This window comes from Dipteris shenzhenensis, chromosome 12 (assembly GCF_047967505.1).
Source record: "Dipteris shenzhenensis isolate YYH24624 ecotype China chromosome 12, Dip_SZ_1.0, whole genome shotgun sequence".
Taxonomy (NCBI): domain Eukaryota; kingdom Viridiplantae; phylum Streptophyta; class Polypodiopsida; order Gleicheniales; family Dipteridaceae; genus Dipteris; species Dipteris shenzhenensis.
The window spans coordinates 38326866-38344877 of NC_141607.1; the positions used below are offsets into that span (position 1 = coordinate 38326866).

At 42.0% G+C, this 18012-nt stretch overlaps 1 protein-coding gene across 1 annotated transcript; it reads right to left on the reverse strand.

Moving 5' to 3' along the window:
* Positions 1-1989: 1989 nt before the first annotated feature.
* On the reverse strand, positions 1990-5267 carry LOC147896186 (pentatricopeptide repeat-containing protein DOT4, chloroplastic-like). The gene is made up of 2 exons (XM_087382128.1): positions 4936-5267; positions 1990-4860 (listed from the first exon to the last, which is right to left on the reverse strand). Exon 2 carries the CDS (start codon positions 4651-4653, stop codon positions 2434-2436), a length of 2220 nt encoding a protein of 739 aa, XP_087238254.1. The 5' UTR covers positions 4654-4860; positions 4936-5267; the 3' UTR covers positions 1990-2433.
* Positions 5268-18012: the final 12745 nt, after the last annotated feature.

Genomic DNA, 18012 nt, shown 5'->3' on the forward strand with positions numbered 1-18012 from the left:
GCTCTTGCTGCCCACCATTAGTGGCCCATCTTTCAAATGGACGTCAAATCTGCATTTTTGAATGGTGATCTTCATGAAGAGGTATATGTGGATCAGCCACCCGGCTTCATTAATTCTCGTTCTCCTTTCATGGTCTGTCGCCTTCGCAAGGCTCTCTACGGTCTCAAGCAAGCTCCTCGGGCCTGGAATCAGCGTATTGATACCTTCTTCTGCCGCCAAGGACTTCTTCGCTCTCTGGCTGATCCCAATCTTTATCTTTTTCATGAAGGACAGCTTCATACCTTCATCATTCTTTATGTGGATGATTTAATCCTCACCGGGAATCATACCAATCATATCCTTGCCATTAAAGTTGCTCTTCAAACTGAATTTGAGATGACGGATATGGGCCTTCTCCATTTTTTCTTGGGTCTTGAGATTTGGCAGACTAAGAGGGGGTATTTTGTCTCTCAGCAACGCTATGTTCACGAGCTCCTCGAAACTTTCCATATGGCTGACTGTCGGCCCATCACTTCTCCCATGGATCCCAATGCTAAACTCTCTGCTTCTGGGTCCACTGCTTATCCTGATGCCTCCCTCTACCGCCAGCTTGTTGGATCTCTTCTTTGGCTACTTAACACTCGACTGGATCTCGGCTTCTCTGTCGGCACCCTCAGTACCTTCATGCAAACCCCTTCGCTTTCTCATTGGCAAGCTGCTCGACGTCTCCTCCGCTATCTTCACGGGACCTCTACTTTCGGGCTCTTTTATGCTGCCGGTGGTTCCTCTCCTTCCCCGCTCACTCTCCGAGGTTGGAGTGACTCCGATTGGGCTGGCGACCCCGATTCTCGCCGCTCTACCACGGGCTATGTTTTCTCCTTTGGCTCTGCGGCTATCTCCTCGTCCAGTAAACGTCAACCCACGGTCGCCCTATCTTCCACCGAGGCTGAGTATCGGGCTATGTGTAGTGCCACCTGTGAGGCTGTGTGGCTTCGGCGCCTTCTTCTCGATTGTGGTTTTCAGCAATCCACTTCTACCACACTTTTTTGTGACAATCAAAGCTGTATTGCCCTTGCTCGCAATCCGGTTTTCCATGCTCGGACAAAACACATTGAAATTCAGTACCACTACACGCGAGAGAAGGTTCTTGACGGTACCATTGTGCTCCTATTCAGCACCACTTCCGACAACGTCGCCGACATATTTACCAAATCTGTTTCTCCTCCCCTTCTCCAACGTCATACCAGCTCTCTGGGTCTTGTGCCACACCCTGGAGCTGAGAGGGGGTGTTGAGAATAAGCATCTCCAGGAGTGGCTGGCCGACCAGCTCCCACGCAGCCAGGGGGGCCAGAGGGGGTAGGCTGGCCGACCAGCTGGTCGGCCCAGTTGGCCTGACCGACCAGGCTGGTCGGTCCAGGCAATCTGGCCGACTCCCCCCTGGCCTGTCCTATAAAAGGGACTCCTTCCCTTCACTTCCTCCACCACTCATTGCAGCTCCTCAAGGCTCCAGCACACAGCCTGCTCCTGACCAGCCCCTCAAAGCCCCCTCTCAGCTGCTCAGTTGGCTGCCCACACTCCCGCAGCAGATCTTGCCTCTTCAGGGCTCTTGCCTCCTCGCTCCAGGCCTCTACAGTTCCCTTGTTCCAAGGTTCCTGCCTCTTCACCTAGGCTCCTTCAGCCTCCTCTTCTCTAGGCTCTTGCATCCTCAGTTCAGGCTCCTCTAGCCTCTTCACTCCAGGCTCCTGCCTCTTCGTTTCAGGCTTCTCCTGCCTCCGTGCTCTCAGGCTTCAGCTTTCTTGTGCCCCCCCTTTTTCTCTGCTTCAGTTCAGCCTCTCCTGCAGCTCCTGTTTTCTTATCTTATTCAAGATATCTTGTATTTCAGTTGCTGCCCTGGTTTAAGGGCTGATTTACAGCAGATCAGTTGTGGCACATTTTGTTATCTCTAGTGTTCTCTGTATGGCTCTATAATTTCAGTTTGTTTGCATCTTCCGCTGCCATTCTAATATATTCAAGCATATGTAATATGCACAAAGCAAAGCCAGCATTGGACTAGAACACATGTCTCCGAAAGCACATGCACCTTCCTTGACATGATCCATGTGGCAATTGTCTTGAAAAATTCTCACGTCTTTCCATCGCGGATATGACCTTGATTACATTATGACAGTCATTGCACATCCTCTGATTGTTACTCTTATGCACATTTGTTCATGTGCTGTGTTGAGAAGGCCAACAGTTAAGGCCAGTTTCTCTGCAAGCCTGAATAGCGCAGCATCCTTCTCCTCATAAGGAGTGACTCTCAATAGAAATTCAGTCCCCTTCAAAGCTTGATATCTCTAGCATTGCTAAGATTTCTAACTTTGTTGGTTCCCACTACAAATTTATGCACTTTTGTTCACCACAATTGAAGCACTTGAGGCTTTTTCTCTCTCCCGGCAAGCTTCTTCAGGTCCTCTATTCTATTGCCTCATCATACCTGCCAGCACTTGAAAAGATGTTTGCCATGAGCACATAGGAAGCAGCAGATTCTGGACGTGTCTTGACCAGCTTGTGAAAGCATCTCAGTCCTATTCCTGCTTCCCTATACATTTTGCAGGCAGTGAGCAAGGCTGTCCACATTCCTTCAGACGGAGGACACCACATAATTTCAAAAAATTCCTCTACTTGGCACAAATCTCCTGATCGTGAAAGAATATCAGCCATGCAAGTATAGTGCTCCATTGTTGGTGCAATGCCGTATTCTTTTTTCATCACCTTAAAGCACTCCTGGCCCTTAAATACCAGGTTTGTATGGCTGCATGCAGTGAGGACAGAGGTGATTGTAATAGCATCTGGTTTCACACCATGTTCCTGCATATCCTCAAAACATTGTACAGCCATGTTACCCTCATCATTCATGCCGTATCCTTTTATCATTGCACTCCATGACACAACATTTTTTACTAACAGTTTATTGAATATGTCCCGAGCTTCTGAAAGTGAGCCGCATTTGGCATACATGTCAACCAAAGCATTTCCAACAAAATCATCTTCTTCAAATCCCTTCTTTGAGATCACCCTGTGTATTTGTCGGCCACTGCCTATGGCTCCTATGCTCCCACAAGCTTTCAAAACACAAGCAAGTGTGACTGCATTTGGAGGGACGCCCTCCAGTTGCATCTGTTCAAAACAGGTGAGAGCTTCATGACTAGATCCATATTCAGCGTATCCTGTAATTAGTGTGTTCCATGACACTACATTTCGTACAGGCAGCTTGTCAAAGACTTCCCTTGCCTCGAAAAGTGAGCCACATTTGGCATACATATCAACCAAAGTGTTGCCTACAAAAATATCTCTTTCAAATACCCTTTTCGGAATCTTCATGTGTACCTCTCGGCCCTTGCCTATGGCCCCAATGCTGCCACAAGCTTTCAAAATGCAAACGAACGTGACAGCACTTGGAGAGACGCCCTCCAGTTGCATATGCTCAAAACATTTCAATGCTTCCTGGCCACGTCCATGTTCAGCATATCCTGCAATTAGTGTGTTCCATGACACAACATCTCGTACTGGCAGCTTGTCAAACACTTGCTGTGCCACTGAAAGTGAGCCACATTTAGCATACATGTCAACCAAAGTGCTCCCAACAAAAAGATCTCTTCCAAATCCCTTCTGTGTGATCTCAGTATGTATCTCTCGGCCCTTGCCTACTGCTCTCATATTGCCACAAGCCTTCAGCACACAAGCAAACGCAGTGGCATCTGGAGGGATGCCTTCAAGTTTCATCCGCTCAAAACAGTTTAGCGCTTCTTGACCAGGTCCATGCTCAGCATATCCTGCAATTAGTGAGCTCCACGATACAACATTTCTGGTCGGCAGCATGTCAAATACTTCCTGTGCCTCTGAAAGTGAGCCACACTTGGCGTACATATCGACCAAAGTGCTGCCCAGGAAAAGGTCTCTTTCAAATCCCTTTTGTGCAATCTCAGCATGTATTTCTCGGCCTCTTTCTATGTCAGTCGACCTGACACAAGCTTTCAGCAGGGCCATAAGCGTATAGCTGCTAGGATACGCACTATCCTCCTGCATTGTCTCGTATAGATTGAAAGCATATTGCACTCGCCCACACTGGGTCAACCCTAATATGAGAGAAGTCCATGTGTGCTCATTCCGATAAATCAACTTATCAAAAACCTGCTGAGCATCGCACATACAACCACATTCCACAAACGTTGGCACAATGTAGTTACCAACAGCTCTATGAGCTTCCAGCCCATTATTGCAAATGTGTGAGTACACACGGTTTGCACTAGCTAGATTTCTTTTCTTCCTACATTTCTGTAGGATGCAGAGAAAGTCCTCAACCGAAGGTGGCTCAGCCATCCGGTCCAACAACTTGAGCGCCCCCTCTAAACTCAGCATCTCCCAACCATTGCTTTCTCGCGGCTCTTGTGCATCTAGCTGTGCTCCAGGCCTAAAGTTAGCCTTGCATATTTGTCCGGGCCATGCTAGCTCCTCCGTTGAACCAGACTCTGCAACGTTTAAGAGTGCCTGTTCTGGCTTTGCATGCGGACAGGGTGCCTTGATTCCCATACTGCCCCTCTTCTCAGCCTTCTCTTTTCCGAGCATCTCTTTGAGTCCACCCAGATTGGACCAGCTCTCTAACAACAGCAAATCTCCAATGTTCTTATGCATTACATCTGGAATACTTGTGTTTGTCTGTAAAAGCTGCCCACAGGCTCGTCAAAATCAATAGTCTAGTTTAAGCATTGCTCCGAAAATTCGACAGCTTTCTCTTGTCCGCAATTTTTCCTTAAACTAACGGTCACGTAGTTTGCTCTTTCTGTCGGCCGAGAGAGCCACGGAGTGCTCCTGCCAATGGCACTCTGTTGCTCTCCACATCTGCCAATAGGAACGCAATGAAAACGTGCTCGAAGCTGAAAACCAATGATGGAAAAGTAAACCAGCGTTGCGAACCTGAAGCAGAAATTTCAAAGGTAATCCGATCTTGCACCACTCCCAACTTGCCGGTGGCCAACAGTAACATGGTGTCGTAGCGCAGTATTGCTCCGGTACCAAAGTGGCCGCCAAGATGAAGGTGGAGGTGGGAAGTGGGTTGGTTTCCTGCTTGTGCTCTGCTGTTAAGCCAGCTCCGGTGTTGGTAAAATGGTGAGGCTGAGAGGGTAGAATTGAGGTGCATGGATGGACAGATTTCTGCTCTAATGACCAACATGGCTCTCAAATTCAGCTCATCACAAAAATCAGCTACAAGAAGAACCACATGAAGCAGCAACAGCTGAAGAAGACAACATGATAAACACTGCCTTGTAGTAGCACATGACCCCTCTACTACCGCTTACACACCTGGCTCGGCTCCCCCCACCTCAAAGTTGGTTGCCTTTAATTTTGAGGAATACAATTTCATACATCTAACACTTTGAGACATTTTTTCGAAATTTCCATAAACGTGCTCGAGAAAAGGTGAACACAAATGCCAACTCTACCTTGCTTTCGTTGCAACACCACTTGATGTGATCACTTTTGTAGAAGTGGATGTAATTTTGTGCTTTTCATCTTACATAGCCGATATTGCTTGATCATTTTAGTTACAATGCGAAAACTTTTATGGAAGTAAAGATTATCTCCTAGATATACGAGTGTGAAACGTTACTTGAGATAGGATTAACACTTTTGAGTGTGGGAAATATCCATGCGAATCATTGAGAATGACCTAAATGTAAGTCAACTGAAATTCTCCGTCTGACATGTGGAACAATATCTAGGCAATAATAATATTCTAGGATAGTAAAAAGACTTCAACTTTTCAATGCTTGAAAGTTTATTTACAAACAATTAACTCATCGTGAATACTTTAGTTCTAAACCTAAATACATATACAAAATGTGATAGTACATTTCCATACAGTTGAGACAATGGGACATTGGTGAAATTGATTACAAAAATGACTCATTATTACATAAATATGTGTCTCCAAGAATTGTACATATTTTCAATCTGTTCATGCACATCCATGATGGGGGAAGGTTTTGTAAAAAAGGATGTTGTGGGGGAGGACTGTGGTGGAGATCGTGTGCAAAAAGTAGTGGAATGTGTCATGGACTATGCGTGAGGTGAAGCAAAGGGTAGAGGCATAGGACGATGCTTCCAGTAGCCTCTCATGTATGAGACTGGGTTCTTGTTGTGAAGGGGTTGCCACCCAAGCTACATGCAGATCAGTCTGGAGTGCGATGATATGTTGTTGACACTATTAGATTGTTGCATGCAGTTGGTCCAATGAGTGCAGCTTGCCGTTGCACTTGAAGCTCCAAGGCCCTTTTCTCCCGAGCATGCTATTCTTGATCCAATGTTGTGTGTCTATGTAAGGCCTCAAAGTCTTCCTAGAGAGTGTTGGTTCCGCAGCGGTCTTGGCCAAGGCCTCTTGAGTCTGTTCCAACTCCTGCTCCAGCTTCTTGTTGGTCTCTAGTGCTTGGAGCCCACTGGCTTCCACCACTTGGCACTCTGCTTTCTCTTTTTGGAGGGTTGCTTCTATCTAGTTTTTGGTTTGGAATAATGCCATATTCTATCCCATGACACCTGACGTTGTTAGTTAATATTCACCATGTAACTACTCCTTACCACCCACTGCTACTAGTCACCACTTACCTATGGCTTACCATCTAGCTGTACTAAATTACACCTAGCTATTACATACCAACCATCATCTAGATACTTGCCAAGTATCTACTAGCTGGTACCCAACTCCTAGTTACCAACTAGCTATTTGTTCCTGGCTAGTTACATAATCACCTATTCAAGTGTTGTTAGTTACTTAGCTGTCACCACTCTAAACAATACTTATTAACCTTTCTCTTCATTGTAGGAGAATTCAAAACTATGCATGTATTTGAAGAAGATGTTAAAGTCCAGTCTCCATCAACTGGGAAATTTTTTGCGGGTATGGCTTAAGTTGTTAATTAAAAATTTTGATGCTTGGTATGGAATGCACATTCATAAGCAAGTAGCTCCTTTACTTTCAAACAGTCAATTCTCCCAGGTTGGTTCCACACACCAAAAAAATGTGATGTCTAATGGATGAAATGATGATAATATTTCCAAAAATTTCATGGTTTTGTCTCTACATATCTAATGATAGGGTCCATGACATGCTTTTCATCTTGTATTGTTGAAATACTAACTACTATACTTTAAGATAATCAATACACATGTGAGGGTGTATCTACACACTTGCAAAATGAGAGTTTAGAGGGACAACACACTTTAGCCGCCTAAAGGATTAGAGAGGCAAATGCAATTGAGGCAATCCCTGGCGGTAGTGTATTTATAATTTTAGGAAGATTCTATTGCAACCATTACCTTTATGGCTTCATGCTGATTACTATTGTATTAAACTAGATATTGTTAATGAACCATATATGGAATGATGAAAAATGTGATGCTCAAGAGGAGGCTCCCAAAGATATACCATTTACAAGTATACTCCATCTTCCACAACAATCATGGTAGTGGATTTTTGCTACAAATAATGACAAGCTTAACTTTGTAAATAGCAAAGAAGTGGAATGTTGAAGATGAGGAGGAGGACAAGAATACACTCCAACATCTCCATGAATAAGCAAAGAAGAAGATTGGAAAACACAAGGACAATTTTGCCACTCAAGAGGGTATATACCCACTCCTTACCGAGTCCTTTCTACTTTGCTTATAGAAGTTTTGATTTTCTAAAATGTGTTGGTTTGTTGTGCACTAGATGTAAAATAAGGGAAGAAGCAAAACACACCCCTTGTGTATGCGAGTGCAAGGAAATGGGACAAGGGACCTTTAAAAACAGTGCAAGAAATTGTAATTTTCTTAGACATTAGGGCCATCAAGCTTGTACTTCCCTAGCATTTACAACAACCTTCAAATACTGAAGTACAATGCTCCATTTGTAATGTTGTAGTGCAAAATTAATATATTCCCAACTGGAGTGTCAAGAGTGTCCTACATTTATGCTTAAGTCTCTATTGTCAATTACATAGAACAATGGTGAAGGGTGTGTTATATGTATAGGTAGTCTAGTTGGCATCTCCTCTTCAAATTCAAGTGCTTTTTGATGGTTGATAATGATGAACTAGCAGAAGTGCTATTTTAATGGCTGATAATGATGAACTAGCAGAAGCCTCTATTTTATGTGATGATGGTATGCCTCCACAACTTGAAAATATGTAAAGAGAAGAAGAACATGGGATACGTGAGGGTGCCACCAAAGTTGTAGCACTTTCACATGATGTCACAGGAGATGGGGATGTTGCCCCTCCACAAGGTGTTGCACTTCCACATGAAATGTTAGGAATAGGCAATGATGCCCTTACAAAAGATGCTACACCTGAAAACAATGTGACAAGATTTGAGGATGTTGTAGCTCATGAGACAAGTCAAATTCGCTCCTGGCCACCCTTGTTGTAGGATAAGAGGGCATTGATTCTAGAAATAAATGGTGTGTTAAGTAACATTTGTGAACAGAAAGCATGACAAAATACCTCTATTCTGTAGCAAGGTAGTATGTAGTTAGCTAGTTTGCACTACTTGCCCTTTAGGGGTCCCCTTTCATGTTGATTTGACACTTGAGGGGTCCCCTTTAGGGACAAGGACCATATCAACATGCATTGACATGTCCAGTGCATGTTGATATGACCCTTGCCCCTAAAGGGGACCCCTCAAGGGCCATATCAACAATTGTACCATTATATATAGGCCCCATACATATGTTTTGCACTAGCTTGCAAGTAACAGCTTGAAGCTAGTTTGCAAGTAGCTAGTTTGTAGCAAGGTTGTATGCACCAATCTAAGCATGGAACCCTAAACATGATCAGATGTAGAAAGGAATGCATGCCAACATACATTAGATTTAGGCAACAACATGTATACTTGGTACATGAGTTTCAAGACTATGGTATACGAGTTTCAAAAGAAAGCATGAAGATACCTCAGACTTCTAAATTGTCAATGAGCATAATCTGTATTTTATCAATGAACATAATCTATATTTTAATGTGAACAAAGTAATGTTCAAAAGCACAGCCTTGATAGTGCAATGACCCTTTGTATCATGTCACATAGCTCTGGAAAGAGAGTGACAAGGTTTGGATCCTCTTCCAAAAGGACGATCTTTGTAGTAGCAATCTTTAGCTGCATGACCACATCTCCCAAACAAGGCTGCTACGATGATCATATACTTGAAAGAGGATCCAAACCTATACACTCTCTTTTCAAAGATATGTCACATAGTAGCAACAATAGATGCATTGTTTAGTATAGTCTCGTTATCCCATGTGCTTCCTTGTTTTCTTTGTCCTTGATTTCCAAGATACTATGACTGTCTCTGTGGAAAGCTCTAAAACTGCTTCATGGTTTGGGACCCATTCCTTTTTCAAATAGCCAATATATAGTGTATTGTTATCCCGGTTCTCCTTCCTACCCCTTGGCTCATACCATAGTGCTGTAAATGTTGCAACTTTTCCCTCGTCATCCATGCTCACGTCCACCACTTTTGCAATTAACATTCTCATACTCATCGTCTGATGGTCAAACTGCAACAAAACAGTGGATGTCTATGTCTACTTCTAGCATAAACTCTCTTTCCTCGGTCCACAATATGGATGTGGGAGTAGTGAATCAAACTCATTTTCAAAGACATCAAACGATGGGTGCAAGTCATTACCAACATTTGGCCAAAAGAAAGGTTGTTTTGCCTTAGCATCATCTGCTCGCATTTTCTCAAGGTCCTTTATCAATTGATAGGTCTTCGTAATTACAACAGTAGTGTGTTCCTTCCAAGAGGGCTTCCAATTAGGAAATCTATGAAGCATTTCCTCTTTGTATGTAATAAAAGATTTTAAGCCTTCTATTTCACCTTTAGATTTCTCACTGAATTCTTTTATAGGAGCCCATACTGGATGCATTTCCTTGCTCGAGATTGATGTTAAGAGACACTAAGGTTCTTCGGGTTCCCATGTATCATGAGAATAGTGTTGCCACTGCATCACTAGTTTTTCATCCTTTAAGAAAAAGTGAAAGTAGTGTGGAGCGCTATGACCAATCAAGGCATCACCACCTTTTTGTATGAAAAGGTAGAATAAAGCTCTTCCAATCATACATCCTTTCAACCATGGAGCATATTGTACCTTCCTTGCGGCCACCAACTTGCCTCCCACATTTTCATATCAAGTCATCCATTGTCTCCATGTCCTTGTATTTTAGCTCTCTTGAGACTATGCTAAAAACCTGATTGATATCCTCATGTGTGTGTCCAACCAACAAAAACCCAACTTCAATCTCATTGAAGATTCGATGAGCGATTAGCATTGAGAAAAATGCAAAAAATACTATTCTCTCATCCGCAATTGTCTGCCTGTATTCTCAAATTTGTTGGTAGGTGACCTTTTTCTACATGTGCACTGTGAATTGCCTTGATAACTGATGTTACAACTTGATTGCTATCATGTAGATGCAAGGAATCAATCCATATGTCTGAAAAAAACTTTAATCCATGCACTAACACTCCACATAGATGTGTCTTCAAAAAGTATTTTCCTTATATCATAGGTGGAGTATTAATGAATTGAGGTAATGTTGTTGTGTTCTGATCCATACCATCTACAATAACGCACATGTAGTCATTTGGATGAGAAATAGCTTGCTCCTTCCAAAATGCATATTTTAGGCTAGAATGCCGAACAAGTCCATGATGAAATTCTCTTTTTTTTTGTATGATTCTCTTTCTTTTGGAGACGTTGCACTCTCAAGTGCTCTCTTTAGATCATCACAATCACTGTACTTTGACATTTTTTGCCTTTTTGGGATTTTAACATGTACAAAGCTCTTCTTCCAAAGAGTATAAAAATTGTGAAAAGGTGTTAGAGCATGCCCTCTTTGCCTCTGTGTTTTTCCAATAGACTTAAACACTTATTTTTTTTTCAAACCTATCAGAAGACGCATTTCAAATAGATGGGGTTGAGGCAAAGAATTTTCATGAATGTAGTCTTTTAAAATTGCTGTTGCTGAGACCATTGAGGCTCTTGTTTTGGGTCTTCCTATGTTTCCCTGAATGTTAAACTTTACTCTATACTTTGCTTTGTTAACCAAATCCCAGTATGTGCCATGTGATAATCCTGTAGTAATGTGATGTGCATTATTGCAAATACTTTTTCCATTTATACGAGGCTTTATCTGTTGTTTGAAATTTGGCTTTTCCATGTCATCTACCAGAAAGCAAGAGAGCCTCGTGAGTAGGTATTCATTTCTTTTGCTCCCTCTTCTTTGCCACACCTGTTCTCTACATCCCTTAATGTCAAGTAAGTTAATGGAATGCATACAACTTCACTTGCAACATGTAGATCACATTGCTTTTTGCATAACATCTTCATTCATTACTCTTATTCTCTTTGGTTGCTTTTCTACATCTGCTTGGACTCGCTTTCTTTTCATGCATATGTATGTCCATTTCTTCTATACATTTATACACTTCTCCCTGTCAAATTTATCTGTCACTTTATTTTCATGGGATGTTGCATCCTTCATCTTATTACAATCAAAGTCAAATACCGAATAGTCCTTTGTTGGTTTCTTCTGTACATCCTTTTTGGACTTTGTACACTTCTCCCCGTCGAATTTATTTATCACCGTGTTTTCATGAAATGTTGTATCGTTTATCTTATCACTGTCAAAGTCAAATACCGAATAGTCCTTTGTTGATTTCATTCTTGTCTTTGAAGTAATCTTTGGACCATTTGAGTCAATATCCATGTCGTCCATGTTTGAGAAGCCAACACTTCGAACTCTTTGCGCTTCTTGATAATGTGTATGAATTCATCCACTCCAGATGAGACATCACTTCTGAAACCTTTTGCTTTATTGGTACCAATGAACTCATCCACTCCCGACAAGATATCCCTTGTATAGTTAAGTGCATTGAAATCATCCAAGTTTGAGGAGACAACACTGATGATATCTTTATCTTTCTTGACGTGTGTGAATTCATCGACTCCAGATAAGACATCGCTTTTGAAGTCTTTTTCCTTCATAGTACCACTGAACTCACCGATGATATCTTTATCTTTCTCGACGTGTGTGAATTGATCGATAAGACATCACTTCTTAAGTATTTTACCTTCATAGGGGCCACTGAACTCATTCACTCCTGATAAGATGTCACTTCTATAGATGATTGCATTGAAATCATCTAATTCTAAAGAGATAATACTTTTGATGCCTTTGCCTTTGTCAATATGCGAGAATTCATCCACTCCAGAGCAAAGCATTGCTTCTGAATTCTTTATCTTTCTCGGTATCAATGAACTCATCCCCTCTTGATAAGATGTCTTTATACTTGAGTCCATTGAAATCATTCATGTCTGAAGGGACAAAGCTTGGCTTGAAGGCATATTCTTGAAGTCCTTTGAAATTGTAGTATACCTTATCTTTATCATTGAGAACCACATGTCCCTTTTTAATCTTCAAAAATTGCGTGCTCCATCTCAAATCTTTTCCTTCCTCATAATAGGGACTGGATCCAATGACGTTTTGTTATCATCCATACCATCATTAGTAACTTTCACAATCCTCATCTTTGCAAATGCATTAGGGGAATTTTGGACTAAAAAAGGGCCTCTTGGATTAGTCCCTTGAGATTTGTGATTAGCAAGCCAGCCAATGGGAAGGCTTGGGCATTAAAAGAATGGAGGATTCTATATTGGCCTCTCATTGGTGGAGAGTCCTCCTTGGCTCCCACTAGGCTTCCACTTGCCTCTCTCTTGCCCCCACCACCTCTTGAGGCATTTACTCCCCCCTTTCACTTTTGGATGGTCCCCATACCCCTCCTAGGCTCTCTTGGTAGGCCCCCAAATCCGTGACTTTTTTTTTCCTCCAAAAAATTGAAAATTTCCAAAAGTGTCCCTAGCACCCCAAACTCCTCCCAGAAGTCTCCCCAAACTATCCCCATTGACTCCCCACCTTTCTCTGAGCCTCTTCCTCCTCTCTACCTCCTCTCAGCCTCCTCTCAACCTCTTCCTCCTCTCAGGCTCCTTCCAACCTCTTCCTCCTCTCAACCTCCTCTCAACCTCTTCCTCCTCCCAACCTCTTTATCTTTGCTTGCTCCCATTCTTTCTACAATGGTGAAGCACTCCCCTTCCCCTAGGCCAAAGCTATCAATTCAATCTTTTGTCGGTTGCATTTTGAAGGACAACAGTGATATTTGGATCCCTCAAGAGTTTAGGTTAATGCCATGGGTCACAATGCAACCATTTGCAATAGGTCCATTCAAGGTTTCTAGAAAGGATAGAGTAGAGAAAGAGAAGCATTGGAAGGGTCGCATTGTTGGGTTTTGTAATATAAAAAAAGGACTTAAGGTGAAGGTTCAGCACGTGTACATGGCTTGAGACATGAACTTGGATCTTGCTAGTCAAACTTGCTTTCCTTCAAACTGTATCTCTCTTTTACATTAACTTTTTTTCATTTTGAGTTCAATTGTGTATTCTAATGATTATATGTGAGCATGCGTTTTGAGAGAGGGTGTCTTGTGGTGATAGTAGAGGGGGAGGGGAGGAGGGAGAGAGAGAGAGAGAGGTGGAGGGGTTGAGGGGTGTTAGGGGGAGATAGTCGAGGGGAGAGATTTGTGAGTGAGTGAGTGAGAGAGAGAGAGAGAGAGAGAGAGAGAGGAGAGAGAGAAAGAGAGAGAAGTGTGTGTGTGTGTGAGAGAGAGAGAGGTAGAGAGTGAGAGAGACACATTGATTGGCCCATTAACATCTTTCTTTGCTTTCTATGTAGATATCTTTCCCTCTACCAAAGTTGAAATCTAGTCTCACAGGAATATTTCAAGCTTTCCATTTAAATATTGGGGAATTATTGTTCTCAGGACTGAGTGCTGCCTGCCTCCTTGACAAAGTCTAGTATTTTGTTTTATAATTCATGTTACCGAATTCCTCAAAGAGAAGGCGCATATGGAAGCCTACGTCATATTCCTCTCCCTAACTTTGATGGTCCAGAATGATCTCTTCTTGATCCATTCTCTGTAGATGCATTTAGAATGAAGATGAGATTAGATATTCAATCCTCAATGAAGTTTACTTTTGGTTAAACATATATGAGTGTTAGTTGGTTCATGCCCTCCATTACATTTATTTATTTTTTCAAATCAATCTTCATTCACAAGACAAAGACCATGTGGGTATGCAAAGGCCTAGAAAATGAATTTCTTGATAATATTCTATACCCAATGTGGGATGTTAGGCAGGATTCACAGAAGGGAGACCATTTTCAATGTATACTTACTAAAGAAAGTATAGTAATAAGATATCAAGTAGTGCAGAGTATTTTCTACATGAGATATGCTTACAGACGTTGGAAAAATAATCATGGCACATGGATACCTATGGATTGTGATGTAGTGGGCACCACAGAGGTAGAGGTACACTTTGCATGCAGGTCAATACCACCTAGATAGAGGCCCATGAAAATTATGGTGCTCATCAAATATGATTTGCATTGTCGATCAAGCATTAAGCTCCATTTTTGCCTTAGTGTCATGCACAAGCATCAAAAAACACTGTCCTAGGTGTGTTATTCCAACAAGTACTTATCATGTTGGTGTGCCACATGGCATGAAACTCAATACCACCTAGGTTGAGGTGCACGCAAAGTATTTTTCCCATTGGAGATGCTTTGAATGGTCGATCACACTTATGCACCGTTTTTCCCCTAGTGTCATGCACAACCGTTAAAAAATACGCTCCCAGGTGTGTTATGTGAACAAGTACTTATGGGATAAAAGTGCCACTTTGCATGCAAGTAAATACCACCTAGAAGGAGGCATGTGCAATGTATTGTGCCCATTGAATAGGCTTTGCATTGTCGATCAAGCATTAAACACCGTTTGGGCCTCGGTGTGATGCACATCTGTTTAAAAAAAAGCTTCTAGGTGTGTTATCCGAACAAGTACTTATCGGATGCATGCGCCACATTGCATGTAACTCAATACCATTTAGGTTGAGGTGTGTGAAGATTATTGTGTCCATCTAATCTGCTTTTCATGGTGGATCACGCATTATACACCGCTTTCCCCTTAGTGTTATGCACAACCGTTGAAAAACGAACTCCCAGATGTGTTATGCAAACAAGTACTTATGGCATGGGTGCTCCACTTTGCATGCAAGTAAATAAAAAATATGTTGAGGTGCATGCAAATTATCATGCCCATTGGATAGGCTTTGCATTGTACCGTTTTTGTCCAAGTGTGATGCACATTTTAAAAAAAAGGACGCTTCTAGATGTGTTATCTAAAGAAGTACTTATCGGATGCGCCACATTGCATGCAACTCAATACCACCTAGGTTGAGGTGAATGCAAAGTATTGTGCCCACCGAATATGCTTTGTATGGTCGATCAGGAATTAAACATTGTTTTTTCCTTAGTGTCATGCACAACCATTAAAAAGCATGGTCCTAGGTGTCTTATTCAAACAAGTACTTATCGGATAGGGGCATCACTTTGCAATAAATTCAATACCATCTAGGTTGAGATGCCTGCAAAGCATTATGTCCATCAGATATGATTTGCATGGTCAATCATGCATTATGCACCGTTTTGCTCCTAGTGTTATACACCACCGTCAAAAAATGTGCTTCCATCTGTGTCATCCAAACAAGTACTTATGGATGGGCGTGCCACTTTGCATGCAGGTCAATACCACCTAGATAGAGGCCCATGCAAATTATTGTGCTTATCAAATATGATTTGCATTGTTGACCAAGCATTAAACACCGTTTTTTCCTTAGTGTCATGCACAAGCATCAAAAAACATTGTCCTAGGTGTGTTCGAACAATTACTTATCGCATTGGCATGCCACATTGCATACAACTAAAAACCACCTAGTTTGATGTGAGTGCAAAGTATTGTACCCATCATATATACTTTGCATTGTCGATCATGCACTATGCACCGTTTTCCCCCTAGTGTTATGCACAATCGTTAAAAATCGTGCTCCCAGGTGTGTCGGATGGGTGATCCACATTATATACAAGTAAATACTACCTCTATTGAGGCACGTGCAAAGTATTGTGCCTGTCGGATAGGCTTTGCATTGTCGATCAAGCATTTAACAACGTTTTTGCCTTAGTGTGGTAAAAAAGCACGCTCCTAGGTGTGTTATCCGAACAAGTACTTATCGGATGGGTGCGCCACATTGCATGCAACTCAATACCGAACAAGTACTTATCGGATGGGTGCGCCACATTGCATGCAACTCAATACCACCTAGGTTAGGGTTATTTAATATTATTGTGCCCATTGGATATGCTTTGCATGGTCGATCACGCATTATACACCGTTTTCCCCCTAGTGTTATACATAATTGTAAAAAAAGGCACTCCTAGGTGTGTTATGCAAACAAGTACTTATGGGATAGGAGCACCACTTTGCATGCAAGTAAATACCACCTAGGTGGAGGCACGTGCAAAGTATTTTTTCCATCAGATAGGCTTTGCATTGTCGATCAAGCATTAAATACAATTTTTGCCTTAGTGTGATGCATATCCGTAAAAAAACACGCTTCTAGGTGTGTTATCCGAACAAGAACTTATTGGATGCATGTGCCACATTGCATGCAACTCATTACCATCTAGGTTGAGGTGTGTGTAGCATATTTTTCCCATCGGATATGCTTTTATTGGTCGATCACGCATTATACACCGTTTCCCCCCTAGTGTTATGCACAATCATCAAAAAATGCACTCCTAGGTGTGTTATGCAAACAACTACTTATGGCATGGGTGCTCCACTTTGCATGCAAGTAAATACCAAATATGTTGAGGTGCATGAAAAGTATTGTGGCCATTGGATAGGCTTTGCATTGTTGATGAAGCATTAAACACCATTTTTGTCTCAACGTGATGCACATCTGAAAAAAAACACGCTCCTAGGTGTATTATCCGAACAAGTACTGGGCATGCCACATTGCATGTAACTCAATACCACCTAGGTTGAGGTGCATCAAAAGCGTTGTGTCCACCGGATATGCTTTGTATGGTCAATCAAGAATTAAACATCGTTTTTTCCTTACTGTCATGCACAACCATTAAAAAACACGATCCTAGGTGTGTTATTCAAACAAGTACTTATCAGATGGGGGCGTAACTTTCCACAAAAGTTAATACCATCTAGGTTGAGATTTTTGAAAAGTATTGTGTCCATCGGATATGATTTGCATGGTCTATCATTCATTATGCACTGTTTTTCTCCTACTGTTATGCACCACCGTAAAAAAACATGCTCCTAGTGTGTTATCCAAATAAGTAGTTATGGGATGGGCATGCCGACTTGCATGCAGGTCAATACCACCTTGGCTTAGACCCATGAAAAGTAATGTGCCGATCCGATATGATTTGCATTGCCATCCAAGCATTAAACACCGTTTTTTCCTTATTGTCATGCACAAAGCATCAAAAAACACTATCCTAGATGTGTTATATTCGAACAAGTACTTATAGGATTGGCATGCCACATTGCATGCAACTCAATACCACCTAGTTTGAGTGCTCCTAGCTTTGTTATCCGTAGAAGTACTTATGGGATGGGATGTGCCACTTTGCATGCAGGTCAATACCACCTGGATAGAGGCCCATACAAATTACTGTACCCATCAGACATGATTTGCATGGTCGATCGAACATCAAGATCCGTTTTGCCTTACTGCCACGCACAAGCATCAAAAAACACTCTCCTAGGTGTGTTATTCCAACAAGTACTTATCGTATTGGCATGCCACATTGCAAGAAACTCAATACCACCTAGTTTGAGATGCATGCAAAGTATCGTGCCAATATACACAGTTTTTCCCCTAGTGTTATGCACAGCCATCAAAAAACACGCTCCTAGGTGTGTTATGCGGATGAGTACTTATGGGATGGGAGCAACACTTTTCATGCAAGTAAATAAAACCTACGTGGAGGCATGTGCAAAGTATTGTGCCCATCAGATAGGTGTTTCATTGTCTATCAAGC